This window comes from Schistocerca nitens, chromosome 2 (genome assembly GCF_023898315.1).
Source record: "Schistocerca nitens isolate TAMUIC-IGC-003100 chromosome 2, iqSchNite1.1, whole genome shotgun sequence".
Lineage (NCBI taxonomy): Eukaryota > Metazoa > Arthropoda > Insecta > Orthoptera > Acrididae > Schistocerca > Schistocerca nitens.
In genome coordinates this window covers 650,611,780-650,631,776 of record NC_064615.1, presented here as the reverse complement: position 1 = coordinate 650,631,776, position 19,997 = coordinate 650,611,780, and the positions used below count along the sequence as shown (strand labels likewise).

Here is a 19,997-nt window from a genome sequence, read left to right as displayed (position 1 = left end):
ACCTACGTTTCTAGCATTTCTAGACTTAGAGAAAGCTTTTGACAATGTTGATTGGAATACTCTCTTTCAAATTCTGAAGGTGGCAGGGGTAAAATACAGGGAGCGAAAGGCTATTTACAGTTTGTACAGAAACCAGATGGCAGTTATAAGAGTCGAGGGGCATGAAAGGGAAGCAGTGGTTGGGAAAGGAGTGAGACAGGGTTGTAGCCTCTGCCCGATGTTATTCAATCTGTATATTGAGCAAGCAGTAAAGGAAACAAAAGAAAAATTCGGAGTAGGTATTAAAATCCATGGAGAGGAAAAAAACTTTGAGGTTCGCCAATGACATTGTAATTCTGTCAGAGACAGCAAAGGACTTGGAAGAGCAGTTGAACGGAATGGGCATTGTCTTGAAAGGAGGATATAAGATGAACATCAACAAAAGCAAAACGAGGATAATGGAATGTAGTCGAATTAAGTCGGGTGATGCTGAAGGACTTAGATTAGGAAATGAGACTCTTACAGTAGTAAAGGAGTTTTGCTATTTGGGGAGCAAAATAACTGATGATGGTCGAAGTAGAGAGGATATAAAATGTAGACTGGCAATGGCAAGAAAAGCGTTTCTGAAGAAGAGAAATTTGTTAACATCGAGTATAGATTTAAGTGTCAGGAAGTCGTTTCTGAAAGTATTTGTATGGAGTGTAGCCATGTATGGAAAAGAAACATGGGCGATAACTAGTTTGGACAAGAAGAGAATAGAAGCTTTTGAAATGTGGTGCTATAGAAGAATGCTGAAGATTAGATGGGTATATCACATAACTAATGAGGAGGTATTGAATAGGATTGGGGAGAAGAGAAGTTTGTGGCACAACTTGACAAGAAGAAGGGATCGTTTCGTAGGACATGTTCTGAGGCATCAAGGGATCACCAATTTGGTATTGGAGGGCAGCATGGAGGGTAAAAATTGTAGAGGGAGACCAAGAGATGAATACACTAAACAGATACAGAAGGATGTTGGTTGCAGTAGGTACTGGGAGATGAAGAAGCTTGCACAGGATAGAATAGCATGGAGAGCTGCATCAAACCAGTCTCAGGACTGAAGACAACAACAACAACAACAACAGATTCCTATTCACTATAAAGATGACACATGGAGTTGTGGACAGATATAACATATCTGATATAGTGGTAAAGAGAGGAGGGAAAAGATTATGGCTCCATGCAGGGAGCACTGCACAGTGAGGGTATGGGACATGAGTGGGGAGGGGGTGATAGGACAGAGGTGGTGGAAACTGTTGGGTGGAGGGTGGTAAGGACAGTATGTTGCCATAGATTGAGGGTGGAATAATTTCAGGAGTGGAGAATTAGTTGAAAGGATAACTAACATCTGCTTATGAAACTTTCTGGCAGATTAAAACTGTGTGCCCGACCGAGACTCGAACTCGGGACCTTTGCCTTTCGCGGGCAAGTGCTCTAGAGCACTTGCCCGCGAAAGGCAAAGGTCCCGAGTTCGAGTCTCGGTCGGGCACACAGTTTTAATCTGCCAGGAAGTTTCATATCAGCGCACACTCCGCTGCAGAGTGAAAATCTCATTCTGGAAACATCCCACAGGCTGTGGCTAAGCCATGTCTCCGCTATATCCTTTCTTTCAGGAGTGCTAGTTCTGCAAGGTTCGCAGAAGAGCTTCTGCAAAGTTTGGAAGGTAGGAGACGAGATACTGGCAGAAGTAAAGCTGTGAGTACCGGGCGTGAGTCGTGCTTCGGTAGCTCAGATGGTAGAGCACTTGCCCGCGAAAGGCAAAGGTCCCGAGTTCGAGTCTCGGTCGAGTTTTAATCTGCCAGGAAGTTTCATATCAGCGCACACTCCGCTGCAGAGTGAAAATCTCATTCTGGAAACATCTGCTTAGTTCAGAAAAGCTGGTAGTGGAGGGGAGGATCCAGATGGTCCAGGTTGCGAAGCAGCCATTGAAGTCATTGTGCTCTGCTGCATGTTGTGTAACAAGATGGTCCACTTTGCTCTTGGCCACAGTTTGGCTTCTTGATATTTATATCAACGTTGGTAGCTGAGTGGTCAGCATGATGGAATGTCATACCTAATGGCCTGGTTTCGATTTCCTGCTGGGTCGGAGATTTTCACTGCTCAGGGATTGGGGTTGTGTTGTTCTTACCACCATCATTTCATCCCAATTGACATGCAAGTCGCCGAAGTGGCGTCAACTCAAAAGACGTGCACCAGGCGAACGGTCTATCCAATGGGAGGCCCTAGCCATACGACATTTCCATATCAACGTAAAAGGCTGTGCAGTGATTGCAGCTGGTACACAATATGGCTGCTTTCACAGATGGCCTCTAATGGAGTAGAATAATAATATGACAAGGACGAATAGGAAGTGCTGGGCGGGTTGATTGAGCAGGTCTTGCACCTTGGTCTTACACGGGAATATGATCCCTATGGCATGGGATTGGGATTGGAAATGGCATAGTGATGGACTAGGATGTTGTGGAGGTTGGATGGGTGACAGAACACTACTTTCGGAGAGTGGAAATGATCCTGGGTAGGATGTCCCTCATTTTGGGGCATGGTGACAGATAATCAAAGCCCTGATGAAGAATGGGTTCTAATTGTTCCAGTCCAGGATGGTATTGGGTGACGAAGGGGGCACTCCTGTGTAGGTGGTTCTTGGGGGTAGTGGGAAGATTCGGGGTATGTGGGGATGCGGTGTGGAAAATCTGTTTGTGAACTAGGACTGGGGCACAGCACCTGCCTTTGTGCCTGTGCAAGGGAGGTCTTGTTACTGCAGATATTCCATCCGCAGGTGGCTAGGCTGTATGGAAGGGATTTTTTGCTGTGGAAGGGATGAGAATTGTCAAAATGCAGGTACTGTTGGATCTGGATCCTCCCCTCCACAACCAGCATTTCTGAACTGTGCAGATGGCAGTGAAGCCAGCCACGGTGGCCGAGCGGTTCTACGCGCTTCAGTCCGGAACCATGCAACTGCTACGGTCGCAGGTTCGAATCCTACCTTGGGCATGGGTGTGTGTGATGTCATTAGGTTATGTAGGTTTAAGTCGTTCTAAGTTCTAGGGGGAGACTGATGACCTCAGATGTTAAGTTCCGTGGTGCTCAGAGCCATTTTGCAAATGGCAGTTACCCTTACAACACATTCTCTGCTCCTGATGTCATCCTGGCCTCAGTCTACGGTAACCTGCCATCCTCACACTCTCCATCCAACAGTTTCCACCCACTCTGTCCTATCACCTCCTCCAAACCCACATCCCTTCAGTCTCATACTACAGTGCTCTCTGCCAATGCATCCACTGATCTTTTCCTTTTCTCTGCTCCTCTCCTTTCCACTCCCTTTCTTTTTCTCTCCCTCCCTCCCCTACAGCCTCTGACACTGCACCAGGCAGCCTTGCCTGCCACCTCTGGTTGCAGCACATTTCGCGAGGCAGTACTTTGCTAGGTGTGTGTAGCCTTGGTCTGTTCCCCTTTCGATTACTATCATCAAATATTTTAAGGCACATGAAATTCAAAGTACCCAGATCTCTTACTGCAATGAATCAATGAGGACTGGCTGACACAATGTTCTACGCAGGGCAAATGTTTTACACAGTGCAGTGAAGCGGAAGTGGCAACATGGTGGGAGCTGACAGTGCTAGGCACTACTTGGTGTATTGATGGGAGGAGTAGTCCAGCCCACTACCTGTCAAGTGTCTACTAGTTTAAGTTGGGCTATAAGTATATTCAACACCCGATTTTCTTCATGATTACGTAATTGGAACATGTACACTTTAACCTTACAAAGTGTAGGCTTTAGAAAGTGCTCTATCAAACTTGTGTAGTTACAGACGGATATAACCACTTTTCTGCATTTGATAAACAATGTGATCTTTTAATGTATGTAATTCATGATTAGCTGCAGCTGTTAGCCATTTTGAAGTTGGCACACATTTAATGTAATGAAATGTCTTGTGAGCATGATATTCATCACATTTTTATCACTGTTTATGTCAGACACAAGTGACAAAGCATTTATATCTTTGTTATCAAGTCAGGTCTACTGGCATTTGTGTGGTGCTTACACTAATATTTGAAGTGAAGCATGTTTGCATAACATAGGCATAGGATGACGAAAGGCTTGCCTACTAGTCTCATATACAACAGAGGACGATATTGTGCAGCCAAGGTAGAACAATGATTATATCATTCTCAACATATGGCACCTGTGGAACCTGGAGTCAGTAACATGTGACATGGTACCCAGAAGAAACTGAACTAGTATTTTTGGTGGGCAGAGTTTTTGTAGTACCGCATTTTGCCACTAGGAGCACATAGAGCGAACATAGTCAGTAAGCTGAGTACTCTCACTGTAGGAGGTCAGGACTAGTTTCGGCAGAATTTATATTGACAATTGGTCTGTGTGATTATCATTTTTGCAATGGCTGATTTTCATGAACAGCAAGTGGTGGTGAAAATCTTCTTTTGGCTCAGAAAAAGTGGAACAGAAACTCCTGAAATGTTAAAAACAGCGTACAAGGGTGATGCTATGGGGAAAATTCAAATGTTTGAGTGGTTTCCCAATTTCAGACATGGTGAAACGTCAGTTGATGAAAAACCTTGTTTTGACTGTCCATCCTCAGCCTGAACACATGAAAATGTTGAAAACGTTTGTGCAATCCTTAATAAAGATCAGTGACGGGCTATAGAAGAAATTGTGGAGTTGTCAGGAGTGACTTGGAATTCGGTGCAGTGAATTGTGACAGAAGGTTTGGGAATGAAAATGGTGGCTGCCAGATTTGTGCCATGACTGCTGAATGAAAACAAGATTGTGTGGAATCATGCTGTGCTTTGAAAAGAAACATCCTGAAATGATACAAATTTTCTTTCAAAAATTACCACAGGTGACGAAGCTTGGTCCTACAGTTACAATCCAGAATCAAAGCAACAGTCAAGCCAGTGGAAGATTTCAAATTTACCTTGCCTGAAGAAAGCTTGTCAGGTGAAATCAAACATTAAAACAAGGCGTGTTTTTTTAAATGTGACAGGTGTTGAAAAGATTGTGCAACCTGTGCAGCATAATCAGCCTGATTTGTGGCTGTCAGGTGACTTGTTTTCCACCGTGACAATGCCCCTGCTTTCACAGCCCCCCCCCCCCCCATTTTTTTACCTAGAATGAAAAGTGACATGAAAGAAAAGCATTTTGCTGATGTTGCTGAGAAGAAGAAGAAAATAATGGAGGCACTGTCAAGTAACACAAAACATAAATTTAAACAATGTTTTGAGAAACGGAATAAAAGATTAGACAAGTGTATTAGTGCAAGTGGAGAATACTTTGAAGGGGATTGAAGCTTTGTGCTTAAAATGTGAATAAATAAGTGAAAAAATAGTTCGGTTTCTTTTTGGTACTCCTTGTATATGTGGCAGTATAGTATGCATTAATTGGTTGATTATTTGTGTGGGTGTTACATAAGACCGGAGCAAGAACATTCTGTAATATTCATTAATTCTCCTAAGAATTTCAGTTTATGAAGAAAAGCTTCAGTAACAGATGTAAGGCAGAAAACAAATGGGTGAAATCTCTCTCTCTCTCTCTCTCTCTCTCTCTCTCTCTCTCTCTCTCTCTCTCTCACACACACACACACACACACAACCATACGTTAGTGCATTTAAGTAAGTAATTTCAGTTCGTGGAGGAATGTCTGATGTATTGCAAAGACCTAGAGCTGGTGATGTAAAGTGTCAGTTTCTATTTTCGTGTGCTTTCCAGTTCTGCTGTTCCTTCCTCAATGTCACCATCGTTTTATCAGCTGCATTAGTCTGGCATTGTCTCTGGCTTTTACATAGCCTCAATCTGCATATTTTTGGGTGATCTGTTCGTTCATAAATTTCCTGGTTTTTATAAAAGAAATTGTAAATTTTTTGCAGTTTCTACTGTAACGAATCATTTTGTTGGACACACAATGCCGTACAGTTGCATTAATTTCAGCTTGTAATTTACTATGGCTCTGCTGGTTGTGGAAGATAGTTGACTAATACCTAGATTTATTATTTTTCTTTCCTTAAGCAGGAGAAATGTTTTCTCCTTGCAAGTGACATTTTTGTTGAATTTTTATTTTTTTCTTAGGTGGTACAGGGCTAAAGTCCTTAAAATTGTTGAAGGAAAATATGAATTATTCTTCGTTGATTGTGGAGATCGTGCGACAGTCAACCAGGAAGATGTTGCACCCATAAGCAAGACATGGATTGATCGACTTCCATTCCAGGTATGCACTGTTGGTTTGAAGTCCACGTAGTTTGCTAGATACTTATGTGATTGGGTCTGGCCATTTGTAGCAGCACTTTTACTTTAAAGTGACAATCTATAATAACTTTACATTGAAACAATAATTTCAAAAGGAAAACTCACTTGAGAAAACTGTAAAATTATGTGACAGAATTGTTGGCCAGTTTAATATCCCTGCTGATGGCTGACATTGATAACTGCTCATATTCACTACAGGTCAAATATGATGATCACCACCATGGACATGAGTGGCATGTCACATGGGCTGAGCAGCTCACAGCTACGGGGCTGGGCAGTAAGCCATGACTCAGTCTAGTACAGTCCGTTGCCTGTGACACTGTCAACCACACTGTTCTGTTAACTGGATTTCAAACTTGCATTATACTTACACTTTCTCACTCTCATTATTGGCTTTCTTTCAGTTGCCATTGATTACAGATTATGCTATTGTGTCGGGAGTGGACAGAAAAGCCGGTGATTACTTTCCGGAGGGGAAATACGTACTACTGCTGATAGACAAATATAAAAGTACACAACACTGTCATAGCTTTCAGAATTATTAGTTCTTTCCTCTGGGATGAGAAAGGGATAGGTTGAGGAAGGTTCAAAGGAGGACAGGTTATTCAGACTCCAGGATGAGAAATATCCACCCGTTGCTCTCTCTCATCCTGCAGTCTGAGTGACCTGCCCATCTTTCTAGCCTCCCCCAACCAATCCCTTGCTCATCACAGAGGAAAGAACTAATACTTCTGAAAGCTATGATGGCATCAAATAATTTTACATTTGTGTGTCAGCGGTCCTAAAAATTTCACCTCCTGTGGTAAATACTGCCCATTAAACAACCAGTATGAGAACAGTGAATACTTGTAATGTAAATTTTGCTACCACTCTCAATATGAATTTTACTAACCATAGCAGAGTACACAAAACTGGAATGATAGAGTTAATAAAGCAAAGACCAGTCCAGCTAGTTTGGCACTGTGACTATCACAGGCCAACCATTGAAATAAGCAATCTCCGAGTCCGATATGAAAGGAGTTCAGAGATTACCAGATGACTGAGTGTAATACCTTTAGTGGCTTAAATATTTAACCACGTGGTAAAATCCCATCAGTGTGCTTTTGCGCCGCACATAGCTCATACAGAAAAATTACCATTGTTAAAGTCAGGAATTCATATCACTCTTGTTTTTAATTACAATAACATGTTAGCTAAGATCAAGAGCAAGTTATGTTTTCCATCCAGTCTCCTAAGAAGCATAACATCTGAGTTTTACCTTGTATTATCTCCTTTTGTTTCAAAACTAAATGACATTCAAAGGTATATTGTTCTCAGCTTGTCACTTTTCATGTCGTTACTGCAACTATTTACACCACTGCAGTTGAGTTGGATCACTTGCCTGGCCAGTGCTGTCGAAGTTAAATGCATCAGTAAAGCTGTTGCTCCATATTATCTCTGAGTCAAAGTTTGCATAATGCACAGCATAAAACTTATTTCATTGTCGTACTTGACTGTACTCGAGACAGCTTTAGTCCCATGTGAAACGAAATCCAATGAAGTTTCAGCAAATGCGGAAGAATATGTTGATGTTGTGTAATGTTTACATCAGGTTTATTCTTATTATGAACAGAGTATATGTAGCAGTACCATCTGGAGGCTGGCCAACAAATTCTCATCTGACATCAGTGTGCCTGTAAAACATACAAGACAAACAACATTATCTTTGAAATAATATGTGTTTGCTTCTTAATTGTTTTGTTATTATGAACTTGCTTTCTAACATTTTGCAACCAATAAATGAGTCAAATGTAGTGGAAGCCTATTGATTTCTTGCCACCTTTGGCTTCTTGTGTGACAAATGCAGTGCTCTTATATTGAAGTAGCTTTTCACTTGACCTCATGATGATCTATGCACCCCATTCCAGATCTTCTCACATCAAAAAATTAGAGGTGATCACCGAGAATTGAATGTAGGGTATTTTGCAAGTTGAGACTAACTATTAAAATAAGACTCACTCTGAATATATTGGAATAGAATATTATGTATTACAACTGATTTGTAGGTTGACCTTGTTGTTGGAGGGTCCACATAATTAACTGGCATTGTCATACACAGAAGTGTAGGCAAAAATTCCATATACTATAATTATGTTTTGTACTGCAGTGCATGGTAGAGAGCATAAACTGAAACTGTGGGTTGATAAAGATATTTATATTAGTAAGCCATAGAGAACAGCAATGTTCACACCTCATTTATTGTGAAAATGTTCTCAGTGTGACTGTGAAATATACTTTTTGGGATAAAACTGTACTAATTTTTTAGTGTAATACTCATCTGAATCAGTGCCCTCTGCCAGCCTTTTTATTTTTTATTTCTTCTTTTTAATTTATTTTTTATTATTTATGATTAGACTTCACCCATGATTTCTGGAAGGCTTGCAAAATACTTGGGTGCAAACCAATATCTCAGTCAAAACATCTTCCAAACACAATTTAAAAAGAGGAAACAGGTGGAAGTCAGAGTGCACTTAAATCTGGTGAACAGGGTGAACTTTCTACAATTGATGTTCTCATCCTTCAGTTTTCTACTTGGCAAAACTCCTTAATGATGGGCAAGTACATCCTTATCCAGACCTGTTCTTAATGTATTTTTTCATCCATATGGCCCAGAAGACTTGCCAATTATTATTCTGCTCTAACAGTAACAACAACAACAACAACTACTACTACTACTTCAACATAACAGGCTTATTTGCATCATTGAAAACATTGCCTATAACATTTCTAGTAGATGTAATTGACTTAGCCTTTCATGTCCGGAGCACCAGCTTCCTCCAACTGCATTATTTGCTGTGACTGATAATCATGCCTGAAATTCATGAGCTGACAACCGAGTACTCCTTGCTTGTCTGCAAGTGCCATGTGACAACGGGCGAAGAGTACACAGTTGAAAGCTCCTGGATATTAAATAACTTAACAGGGCTGGAAACACAAGAGAATTTTTTCAGTACATATTGCTGCAAAACACGGTTAAGTACTTCCAGTAATTGTTGAAGTTTATCTCCAGTCTAGACAAAAGAGACTTTTCTAAAATTGCCATGTTAAAAAAGTTTTATTCCCTGTATTAATTCTCCAGCATATTCATTATTAGTTGAAGTTATAAAACAGTTGCTATACAGAACACAGATAATAGGTGTGGTAATTCGCCAAGTAACTGCTTTGACTGTTGTCTAAATACATTTAGACCTTATGCATTTCCTTTTTGTCAGCATTCAACAAATGTGCTAACCACCTAGCATATCAAAAGATGAAAGTAACATATAGTATTAAAGTGCACAGTCACACATGATACACCAGTTATGAGAGAACGGCAATTTATGTGAGCAGGGCTTGGTAGGGAATGCTGTTTTGAAGGTCATATGCCAACAGCACACTTCATATTTACAACAATGATTAAGTACCTTTATATCTGTCTAGTAACAAGCATATTGGGCTAGAACCAATGGGTTAATTTTAATAACAAAACACCTACGGCTGTGTACATACTACCACTTATAGGAAAATAATAAAACACACAGTAATATTGGACAATAATAGAAATTCTTGAGTGGAGCAGTATATGAAATAAGAGAAAGGCAACCACTCATCTGTAGCAGGTTGATGTGCAGAGGACAGAAACATTTAACAGAAAACAGCATTCACACTAGCTTTTGAGCAGTTGCTCTTTTTCTATCAAAAGTACACACGTTAAAACACACACACACACACACACACTCCCATGATTATGGCTAGAAAAAGTGTGAATGCTCAAAAGCTAGCACAAATACTTTTTTCTGTTAATGTCCTTCACACATTGACCTGCTATTGGTGAGTAGTTGCCTTCCCTTATTTTACATAGTTAATATCTTGTACATGTTAAACCCACACAGCCTTAGCATTGAGGCAGCTTCATAATCATCTGTACTGTGTCGTCGTCTGTCTTGTCATTATGATACTGCTTGTGAGCAGTAAGGCACCATGAAAATGAGAGCTCAATATGTCAGGCATTTTTTCTAAAGATGAAGATACAGGCTTTGCAAAAGGAACTGGTTTAAGTGATAAAGGAAAAATTTCAGTAACTATCCAAGAATTCAAAATGTCTTTCTGACTTTTTAGGCCAGTTACCAGAAATGTTTCAAAACTCTGTTGCAGGTAAGTGATATATGAAGCTCAATCTTCCTAAACTCATGAAATGATGCAAGTACTGAATATGTTGTTTATAATATTTTCCAAATACGTCCATTTTCTTGTAATTTATTATTTACTGTTATTGCTCATGACATGGAAGATTTAAATCTTATATATATCATGAATGAGATTTTCACTCGCAGCGGAGTGTGCGCTGATATGAAGCTTCCTGGCAGATTAAAACTGTGTGCCCGACCGAGACTCGAACTCAGGACCTTTGCCTTTCGTGGGCAAGTGCTCTACCATCTGAGCTACCGAAGCACGACTCACGCCCGGTACTCACAGCTTTACTTCTGCCAGTATCTCGTCTCCTACCTTCCAAACTTTACAGAAGCTCTCCTGCGAAAGTTTGGAAGGTAGGAGACAAGATACTGGCAGAAGTAAAGCTGTGAGTACCGGGCGTGAGTCGTGCTTCGGTAGCTCAGATGGTAGAGCTCTTGCCCGCGAAAGGCAAAGGTCCCGAGTTCGAGTCTCGGTCAGGCACACAGTTTTAATCTGCCAGGAAGTTTCATATATATCATGTAATTAATTATAATTGAATTTTTTGTTATTATATAGGTATGGTTTTGTATACTTTGTTGCCAGTTCACTGATTTATTTGCTTTTATTATATTGATCACATTCTTTGAATTGTGCAATATATAAATAATTGTTTTTAATTTGTTGTTGGTGCATATTACAGGCTATATAATTGTTTTTAATTTGTTGTTGGTGTATATTACAGGCTGTAGAATGTGAACTGGCTGGTGTGCTCCAAATCTCAAAAAGCAACTGGGGAACTGCAACTACTGATACATTTTATGATATGTTATACTTGGATGACAGTGGTTTACTAAGATATGTTCATGCAAAGGTCAGGCTTGCCCTCAATTACATTGTCATTACTATCATTTTTATGATTGATACTCTTACTGTAACTTTTAATTGGTGGCAGCTTTGGATTAAATATATCATTATTTGTATATGAATATTATATTTTTATTTGTATATCAATCTAGCTATTCACAAGCATAATCCATTGTATTAAAATTCTTTTGTGTGTGTGTGTGTGTGTGTGTGTGTGTGTGTGTGTGTGTGTGTGTGTGTGACCCTGCCATTGTCAAATAAAACTACTGGCATTATTAATAACTCAAGAAGAGCTGCCCATAACTGTAGGCAAAATGTTGATAGTTTTGTTTGCATAATATTTTGTTCACGTATTTTAAAGAATTGCTATGAAATATGTTTGTGCCACACCAGGATCTGATCCTGGATCCGTGCCTTAAGCATATAGTTACACCTCCTAAACCAACTCACAGCTTCAATTTGTCATAGGCTCATCCACTTTCCTTCCAAACTCTTGATATTAACTTTGCTAGATAGTAGTAAACTTGTAATGAACCAGAGCATTAGTGGAGTGATCTGGCACATCATCTTAAGAACATTAGGATTTTTTTTATTTAAAAAAAGAAAGTTGAGGCTCAGATGAGTTTCTCAATCCAGAAATCCTTCCATTCTTCTCCTAACAGTTTTACTGACTCTTATAACTTATTCATGTGGCATTTTTAATACAAAACCCCTTTAAAAATTTGCCTATAGAAGGAATGGAGGAATTTTTCATTGTCTCTAATTCAATATATAATATTAATAGTAAGATTAATATTACAGTAAAGAGTGTTTACAATGAACTACAAAGCAGACGTTGGATGTAGTGTTAAAAATCTTTATTTGGCATATTCTTTGAAGACAGAAATGGGAACTTGACAGCTCCATACAAACAACTTTATTAAACTGAGTATACCTGTAATAGTTGTTGTGGAGAATATGAATATCTGCATTCTTGATTCATATACCAATAAAATTAGTTGCCCAAATTATCAGAAACTGCAGATGAATACTTCACTTTTAGTAAAAGACGAAAGAACTTTTATCTTTGTCCTCAGGCATTAATGTTGTTGTTGTTGTGGTCTTCAGTTCAGAGACTGGTTTGGTGCAGCTCTCCGTGCTACTCTATCCTGTGCAAGCTTCTTCATCTCCCAGTACCTACTGCAACCTACATCCTTTTGAATCTGCTTAGTGTATTCTTCTCTCGGTCTCCCTCTACGATTTTTACCCTCCACGCTGCCCTCCAATACCAAATTGGTGATTCCTTGGTGCCTCAGAACATGTCCTACCAACCAATCCCTTCTTCTAGTCAAGTTGTGCCACCAATTTCTCTTCTCCCCAGTTCTATTCAATACCTCCTCATTAGTTATGTGATCTACCCATCTAATCTTCAGCATTCTTCTATAGCATCACATTTTGAAAGCTTCTATTCTTCTTGTCCAAACTATTTATTGTTCATGTTTCACTTCCACACATGGCTACACTCCATACAAGTACTTTCAGAAATGACTTCCTGACACTTAAATCTATACTCGATGTTAACAAATTTCTCTTCTTCAGAAACGCTTTCCTTGCCATTGCGAGTTCACATTTTATATCCTCTCTCCTTTGCCCATCATCAGTTATTTGTCTCCCCAAATAGCAAAACTCCTTTACTACTTTAAGTGTCTCATTTCCTAATCTAATTCCCTCAGCATCACCCGACTTAATTCGACACATTCCATTATCCTCATTTTGCTTTTGTTGATGTTCATCTTATATCCTCCTTTCAAGACACTGTCCATTCCGTTCAACTGCTCTTCCCGGGCCCTTGCTGTCTCTGATAGAATTACAGTGTCATCGGTGAACCTCAAAGTTTTTCTTTCATCTCCATGGATTTTAATTCCTACTCCGAATTTTTGTTTTGTTTCCTTTACTGCTTGCTCAATATACAGATTGAATAACATCAGGGATAGGCTACAACCCTGTCTCACTCCCTTCCCAACCACTGCTTTCCTTTCATGTCCCTCGACTCTTACAACTGCCATCTGGTTTCTGTAAAAATTGTAAATGCCTTTCGCTCCCTGTATTTTACCCCTGCCACCTACAGAATTTGAAAGAGAGTATTCCAGTCAACATTGTCCAAAGTTTTCTCTAAGTCTACAAATGCTAGAAATGTAGGTTTACCTTTCCTTAATCTATCTTCTAAGAAAAGTCTTCGGGTCAGTATCCCCTCATGTTTTCCAACATTTCTATGGAATCCAAACTGATCTTCCCTGTCCTCAGCTTCTACGAGTTTTTCCATTGATCTGTAAAGAATTTGCGTTAGTATTTTGCAGGCGTGACTTATTGAACTGATAGTTCAGTAATTTTCACATCTGTCAACACCTGCTTTCTTTGGGATTGGAATTATTATATTCTTCTTGAAGTGTGAGGGCATTTCGCCTGTCTCATACATCTTGCTCACCAGATAGTATAGTTTTGTCAGGGCTGTCTCTCCCAAGGCTGTCAGTAGTTCTAATATAATGTTGTCTACTCCCGGGGCTTTGTTTCGACTTAGGTCTTTCTGTGCTCTGTCAAACTCCTCACGCAGTATCATATCTCCCATTTCATCTTCATCGGCATCCTCTTCCATTTCCATAATATTTTCGTCAAGTACATCGCCCTTGTATAGACTGTCTATATATTCCTTCCATCTTTCTGCTTTCCCTTCTTCGCTTAGAACTGGGTTTCCATCTGAGTTCTTGATATTCTTGCAAATGGTTCTCTTTTCTCCAAAGGTCTCTTTAATTTTCCTGTAAGCAGTATCTATCTTAACCCTAGTAAGATATGCCTCTACATCCTTACATTTGACCTCTAGCCATCCCTGCTTAGCCATTTTGCACTTCCTGTCTATCTCATTTTTGAGACGTTTGTATTCCTTTTTGCCTGCTTCATTTACTGCATTTTTATATTTTCCCCTTTCATCAGTTATCATCATATTGTTTTATGTCAAGTTAACAGTGAAGTAATAGAAGCATAAAAATTGTGTAACAGGATCTGAAAGTATGTTGCCTTCTTCTATAGTTATTTAGTTAGCTACATGTTCCATTGATCAATAGCTTGGAAAACCGTTATGGTGTGGAACGTGTCAAATGCACAAGAAATTCGCACAGGAAATAAGTTTTTCTTTTTTTTACATTATAGTTTTATACCTAAATATTTCTATTATCTGTCCCATTCCCTTAAAGGGCACAAAATACCTCCAGATTTATTTACTCTTATTCAAGAATTCATCTATGGTATAGGAGGAGTTGTCAAGGAGGTTGATCTCAATTTGTTTTTGAAACTATTACTGCTGTCTGTCAGGCATTTTATTTCATCTGGTAATTTATCGAAATGTTTTATAGCAGCATATTTTATACCTTTCTGTGCCAAAGATAGTTTAAGTAAAGGATAGTGTAGGTCTTTCTTTTTTCTGGTATTGTAATCATGAATGTCGCTGTTGATTTTAAACTGGTCCATGTTGTTGAGAAAAAATTTCATTACTGAGTAAATGTACTGTGAAGCAGTTGTAAGAATTTCTAATCTCTCAAACAGATGCCCACAAGTTGTGTGACTATGAACCCCACACATTATTCTAACTACTTTCTTTTGAGCAATGAATACCTTTTGCCTAAGTGTTAAGTTGCCCCAGAATATTATTCCGTATGACATCAGAGAGTGGAAGTATGCAAAGTATGTTAGCTTACTAATTTTTACATCCTCAAAATTGGCAATTATTCTGATTGCAAAAGTTGCTGAACCTAGTCACTTTAGGAGATCCAAAATATGAATTTTCCAATTAAAATTCTCATCTATATGTACACCCAAAAACTTAGTATGCTCTACTGTGGCTACTGACTTCTTTTGATGTGTTATGTTTATTGAAGGAATTATACTTTTTGCAGCAGAAAATTGGATGTACTGTGTTTTTTCAAAGTTCAGAGCAAGCCCATTCACAGAAAATCAATTAATAACTTTTCCAAAGAACTTATTTGTATAATTTTCTGTCAGACTTTCTTTTACTGGATTAATAATTATGCTTGTATCATCAGCAAACAGTGTCAGTTCAGCATCTTGTTTCACATACGAAGGGAGGTCATTCGCATATATCAAGAACAGGAGGGGACTCATGATCGAACCTTGTGGAACACCTAATGTAATTTCACCACAGTTGGATGAAGTGGCAAACTCTTTTGTAACTTTAGTGCCCGAAAACCTCAAACCACACACACACACACACTCCTTTGTATCACGTGAAGCAAATAAAGAGACTTTTTGCTTCCTTTTCTGTATATATGACTTAAACCACTCATATGCTGTTCCATTTATACCATAGAATTATAATTTCTCTAACATAATGTCATGGTTTACCCAATCAAATGCTTTGGATAAGTCACAGAATATTCCTACTATTGACATTTTACTATTTAAAGACTCTATTATGTGGACAGTGAAATTGTATATTGCTGTCTCAGTGGAACAGCATTTCTGAAATTCGAACTGTGATTTACTAAGTATCCTATTACTGTTGAGATGGCTAACCACTCTTGAGTACATTACTTTCTCAAAGATTTTTGAAAATGCTGTAAGCAAGGATACTGGCCGGTAATTATTGACATCTGTGGTTTCCCTCTTTTTGTAGAGACCTGACAATGGCATATTTTAACCTGTCTGGAAAAATACCCTGAGTCAGTGATGCACTACATATGTAACTCAAAACATCAGCTGTAATTGCTCCACATTGTTTTAATAACTTGTTACAGATGTCATCTATTCCAACAGAACATTTATTTTTCAAAGATTTAATAATTTTCCTTATTTCACAAGAGATTGTTAGAAGAAACTTAATCTGACTAAAATTTTTCAAAACTGACTCTTCCATGTACTGCCTGGCTAGTTCTTTTGAACTATTCTCACCAATTTTTTCTCGTACACTTAAGAAGTGATTGTTAAATACATTGGCTACCTGTCTACTGTAGGTTAATATGGTCTCATTCTCTTTAACAGTAATACTACCTACCCCAGTGGTTACTTTTCCTGTCTCCCTTCTAACAACATTCCATATTGATTTGATTTTATTGCTAGAGTTGTTATTTCTTGATTTCCTTACAACTTTTCTCAGTATGTTACAATAATTTTTATAGTGTAAAATTACTTCTGGATCTTTACTAGTTCTTGCTGTCTCATACAGTTTTCTTTTTCTTTCTGAAGACACTTAATACCTGTAGTAATCCAAGGTTTCTTTGAAAGGTTTGTGGTGTTACATTTAGTAATTTTCTTTGGAAAACAATGTTCAAAAAGGGATATAAATTTATCAAGAAATATGCTGCATTTATCATTAGCATTTGGCTCATTATATACATCTTCCCAGTTTACTTTTCCTAAACTTTCTCTGAAGTGATCTATAGATACTGGGTTGAGCATGCTCACACTTTTACTTAATGGTTTCTGAAGTGTACACCCTGTTAGGTTTTGTAAGTTAATCAGTTGTGCATCATGGTCAGATAATCCATTTACCATAGGCAAAGCATGTGTTTGTTCTACATCCTCTTGCTGTACAAATACAATATCTATTAGAGTACTACTGTCCTGAGCTATACGTGTAGGGAAATTGATCACTGATTCTAAGTTATATGTTGTTAACAATACTTCTAGTTCACTTTTCGTTTCAGAATTGCTTAGAAAGTTAACATTGAAATCACCACAGATTAATAACTTCTTCTTTTTGTCTGACAGACAGCATAATAGGGAGGCAACTTTTTTTGAATAGTTCCCAATCTCCTAGTGGAGACCTGTACACTGTTGCTAAATTCAACACAACATTGTCTAGCTGAAGTTCACATGCTTAAACCTCAAAGTGCTGATCACACAAAATTTGCTTACTTCAACAGTTCTGTATTTATACCCTTGTTTTATGAAAATGGCAACTCCTCCTTTATCCATACTAGATCTACAAGTGTAAGATACTAAATTATACCCATTTATACTGACATTTTCCATCCCCACAGTTACATGGTGCTCAGACAGACAAAGTATATCAATCTCATTCTTATTTTTGAGATCATCTAAAGACATTATTAGCTCATCTACTTTATTTTTTATTCCCCTGATATTTTGGTGAAGTAGGTTGATACCACCCTTAGCTTTATCCCTATTTGCTGTGCTTGAAGTTTCTTTTCTTCTATTTTCCTTGTTTGTTGTCTGTCTGGAATTTGGCTTTAACCTAAAAAAAACCTGTCTGCCTGGTGCCAATAACCACAGGGATTACCCCTTGTGTGACCATGGCCCCCCCTTACAGTATCTGCTAATAGAGAAGCTAACTTATCTTTCCCCTTCCTATTAAGGTGCAGGCCATGTGTAGTGTAACCCCACCTACCAATAGCATCAACTGGAACAACACTCATGTGAGACTTTGCCGGTGTCTGGAGCATCCCGTTCAGCTCAGTGTTAACACGCCTTACAGCAGTGTGTACCCAGGGCTGATCATGGCGATGAAAGACTTCCACAAACCCCACATTCGTGTGCCCAGTTTCTGCTCCTATTTTATCCAGGTCACTCCTAATACTATATCTTGCATTCATAGCCAGGCTGTTTCCTGCTCCCCCAACTTTAATTACCTGATCTTCCTTCTCAAAATCCTTGCATAGCTGACCTAATTTTTCTGTCACCTGGCTAAGGCTAGCAAGTGATTTCACAAAACTTGTGATTTGGTACTCTGTCCCTAATTTCTCCTAAAGCTGTTGGCCCACACCCCTCCCTTGACTGCTACTATAAGCAGAATTCTTCTTTTCCTATTCTGGTTTGATCCCGACCTGTCTCTTTTCTTTAAACTAGTATTCTGCTTCAACCTACATTCAACTACACCTGAATGAGGCCCTTCCTCCACTACTTCAGATAGCAAGCCAAACTGATTTGCTAACTGAATTTCAGAAGTTTTTTCAATTGTTTCTCTTTTTCGCCCTTTGCTTGCTACCGTTTCCCAGTGCCCAGAGTCCTTTTCCTCCCTTAGCTTACATAATTCCAAATTTGCGACTTCTAATTCAGCCTTAAGGGCACAAATCTTTGCCTCCTGTTCCGTGATATTTCTGTCCTTTCTACATAACCTACACTGCCGTGGAAGAGCCTCATTATCTACCCTCATTTCCTCTCCGCTGCACTCGCCCCAATCAAACCACAACCTACAGTCTATACAGAACACCTCCTCTTTCAAATTTCTGTGGCGACCACCACACTTGTCACACATGATCTGATAGTAAAACGTAACACAAAAGCAGAAAATAACTTCAAAAACACAATAGTTTCATAACCTGTACTGATAAGTAACTAAACACTAACGTAAACAAACTTATAAACTTACTTCAGAAACTTTTAATTAACCACACAAATTCTGGATGAGAGACATGAATTAATTTAACTTTGAAGCGCTAAGTCTAGTCAAAAACAGATATCTATGCTCGTACGAAATTTGCGTCTACGTATGTAAACAAACTCGCAGCTGCCGGCCTTTACGAAATACTTCCTTTTGATGTAATTACGTTTAGAAAATCGAAACCTTCATTAGATAGATTAGATAAGAAGTAAATGCAATAGTCTAAAATATAATATTAACTACATTAGCTCTTATTTCAATATTAATTGCTTGCCTACCCCCATGAACCGTGGACCTTGCCGTTGGTGGGGAGGATTGCGTGCCTCAGCGATACAGATGGCCGTACCGTAGGTGCAACCACAACGGAGGGGTATCTGTTGAGAGGCCAGACAAACATGTGGTTCCTGAAGAAGGGCAGCAGCCTTTTCAGTAGTTGCAGGGGCAACAGTCTGGATGATTGACTGATCTGGCCTTGCAACACTAACCAAAACGGCCTTGCTGTGCTGGTACTGCGAACGGCTGAAAGCAAGGGGAAACTACAGCCGTAATATTTCCCGAGGGCATGCAGCTTTACTGTATGGTTAAATGATGATGGCGTCCTCTTGGGTAAAATATTCCGGAGGTAAAATAGTCCCCCATTAGGATCTCCGGGCGGGGACAACTCAAGAGGACGTCGTTATCAGGAGAAAGAAAACTGGCGTTCTACGTATCGGAGCGTGGAATGTCAGATCCCTTAATCGGGCAGGTAGCTTAGAAAATTTAAAAAGGGAAATGGATAAGTTGAAGTTAGATATAGTGGGGATTAGTGAAGTTCGGTGGCAGGAGGATCAAGACTTTTGGTCAGGTGAATACAGGGTTATAAATACAAAATCAAATAGGGGTAATGCAGGAGTAGGTTTAATAATGAATAAAAAAAATAGGAGTGCGGGTAAGCTACTACCAACAGCATAGTGAACGCATTATTGTGGCCAAGATAGACACGAAGCCCATGCCTACTACAGTAGTACAAGTTTATATGCCAACTAGCTCTGCAGATGATGAAGAAATTGATGGAATGTATGATGAGATAAATTCTTTACAGACGAATGGAAAGAAGCCGACCTTGGTGAAGATCAGTTTGGATTCCGCAGAAATGTTTAAACACGTGAGGCAATACTGACCCTATGACTTATCTTAGAAAACAGATTAAGCAAAGGCAAACCTACATTTCTAGCATTTGTAGACTTAGAGAATGCTTTTGACAATGTTGACTGGAATACTCTCTTTCAAATT

The 19,997-nt window shown here is 39.1% G+C and overlaps 1 protein-coding gene across 1 annotated transcript in view; it reads left to right on the top strand.

Annotated features, from left to right (window-relative positions):
* LOC126236768 (putative ATP-dependent RNA helicase TDRD12) overlaps positions 1-19,997 on the top strand; it is a 487,486-nt gene that overhangs the window by 387,098 nt on the left and 80,391 nt on the right. The window contains exons 22-23 of the mRNA XM_049946337.1: positions 6,104-6,242; positions 11,214-11,342. Coding sequence (XP_049802294.1) covers positions 6,104-6,242; positions 11,214-11,342 — 268 coding nt within the window. The remainder of the gene's footprint in view (positions 1-6,103; positions 6,243-11,213; positions 11,343-19,997) is intronic.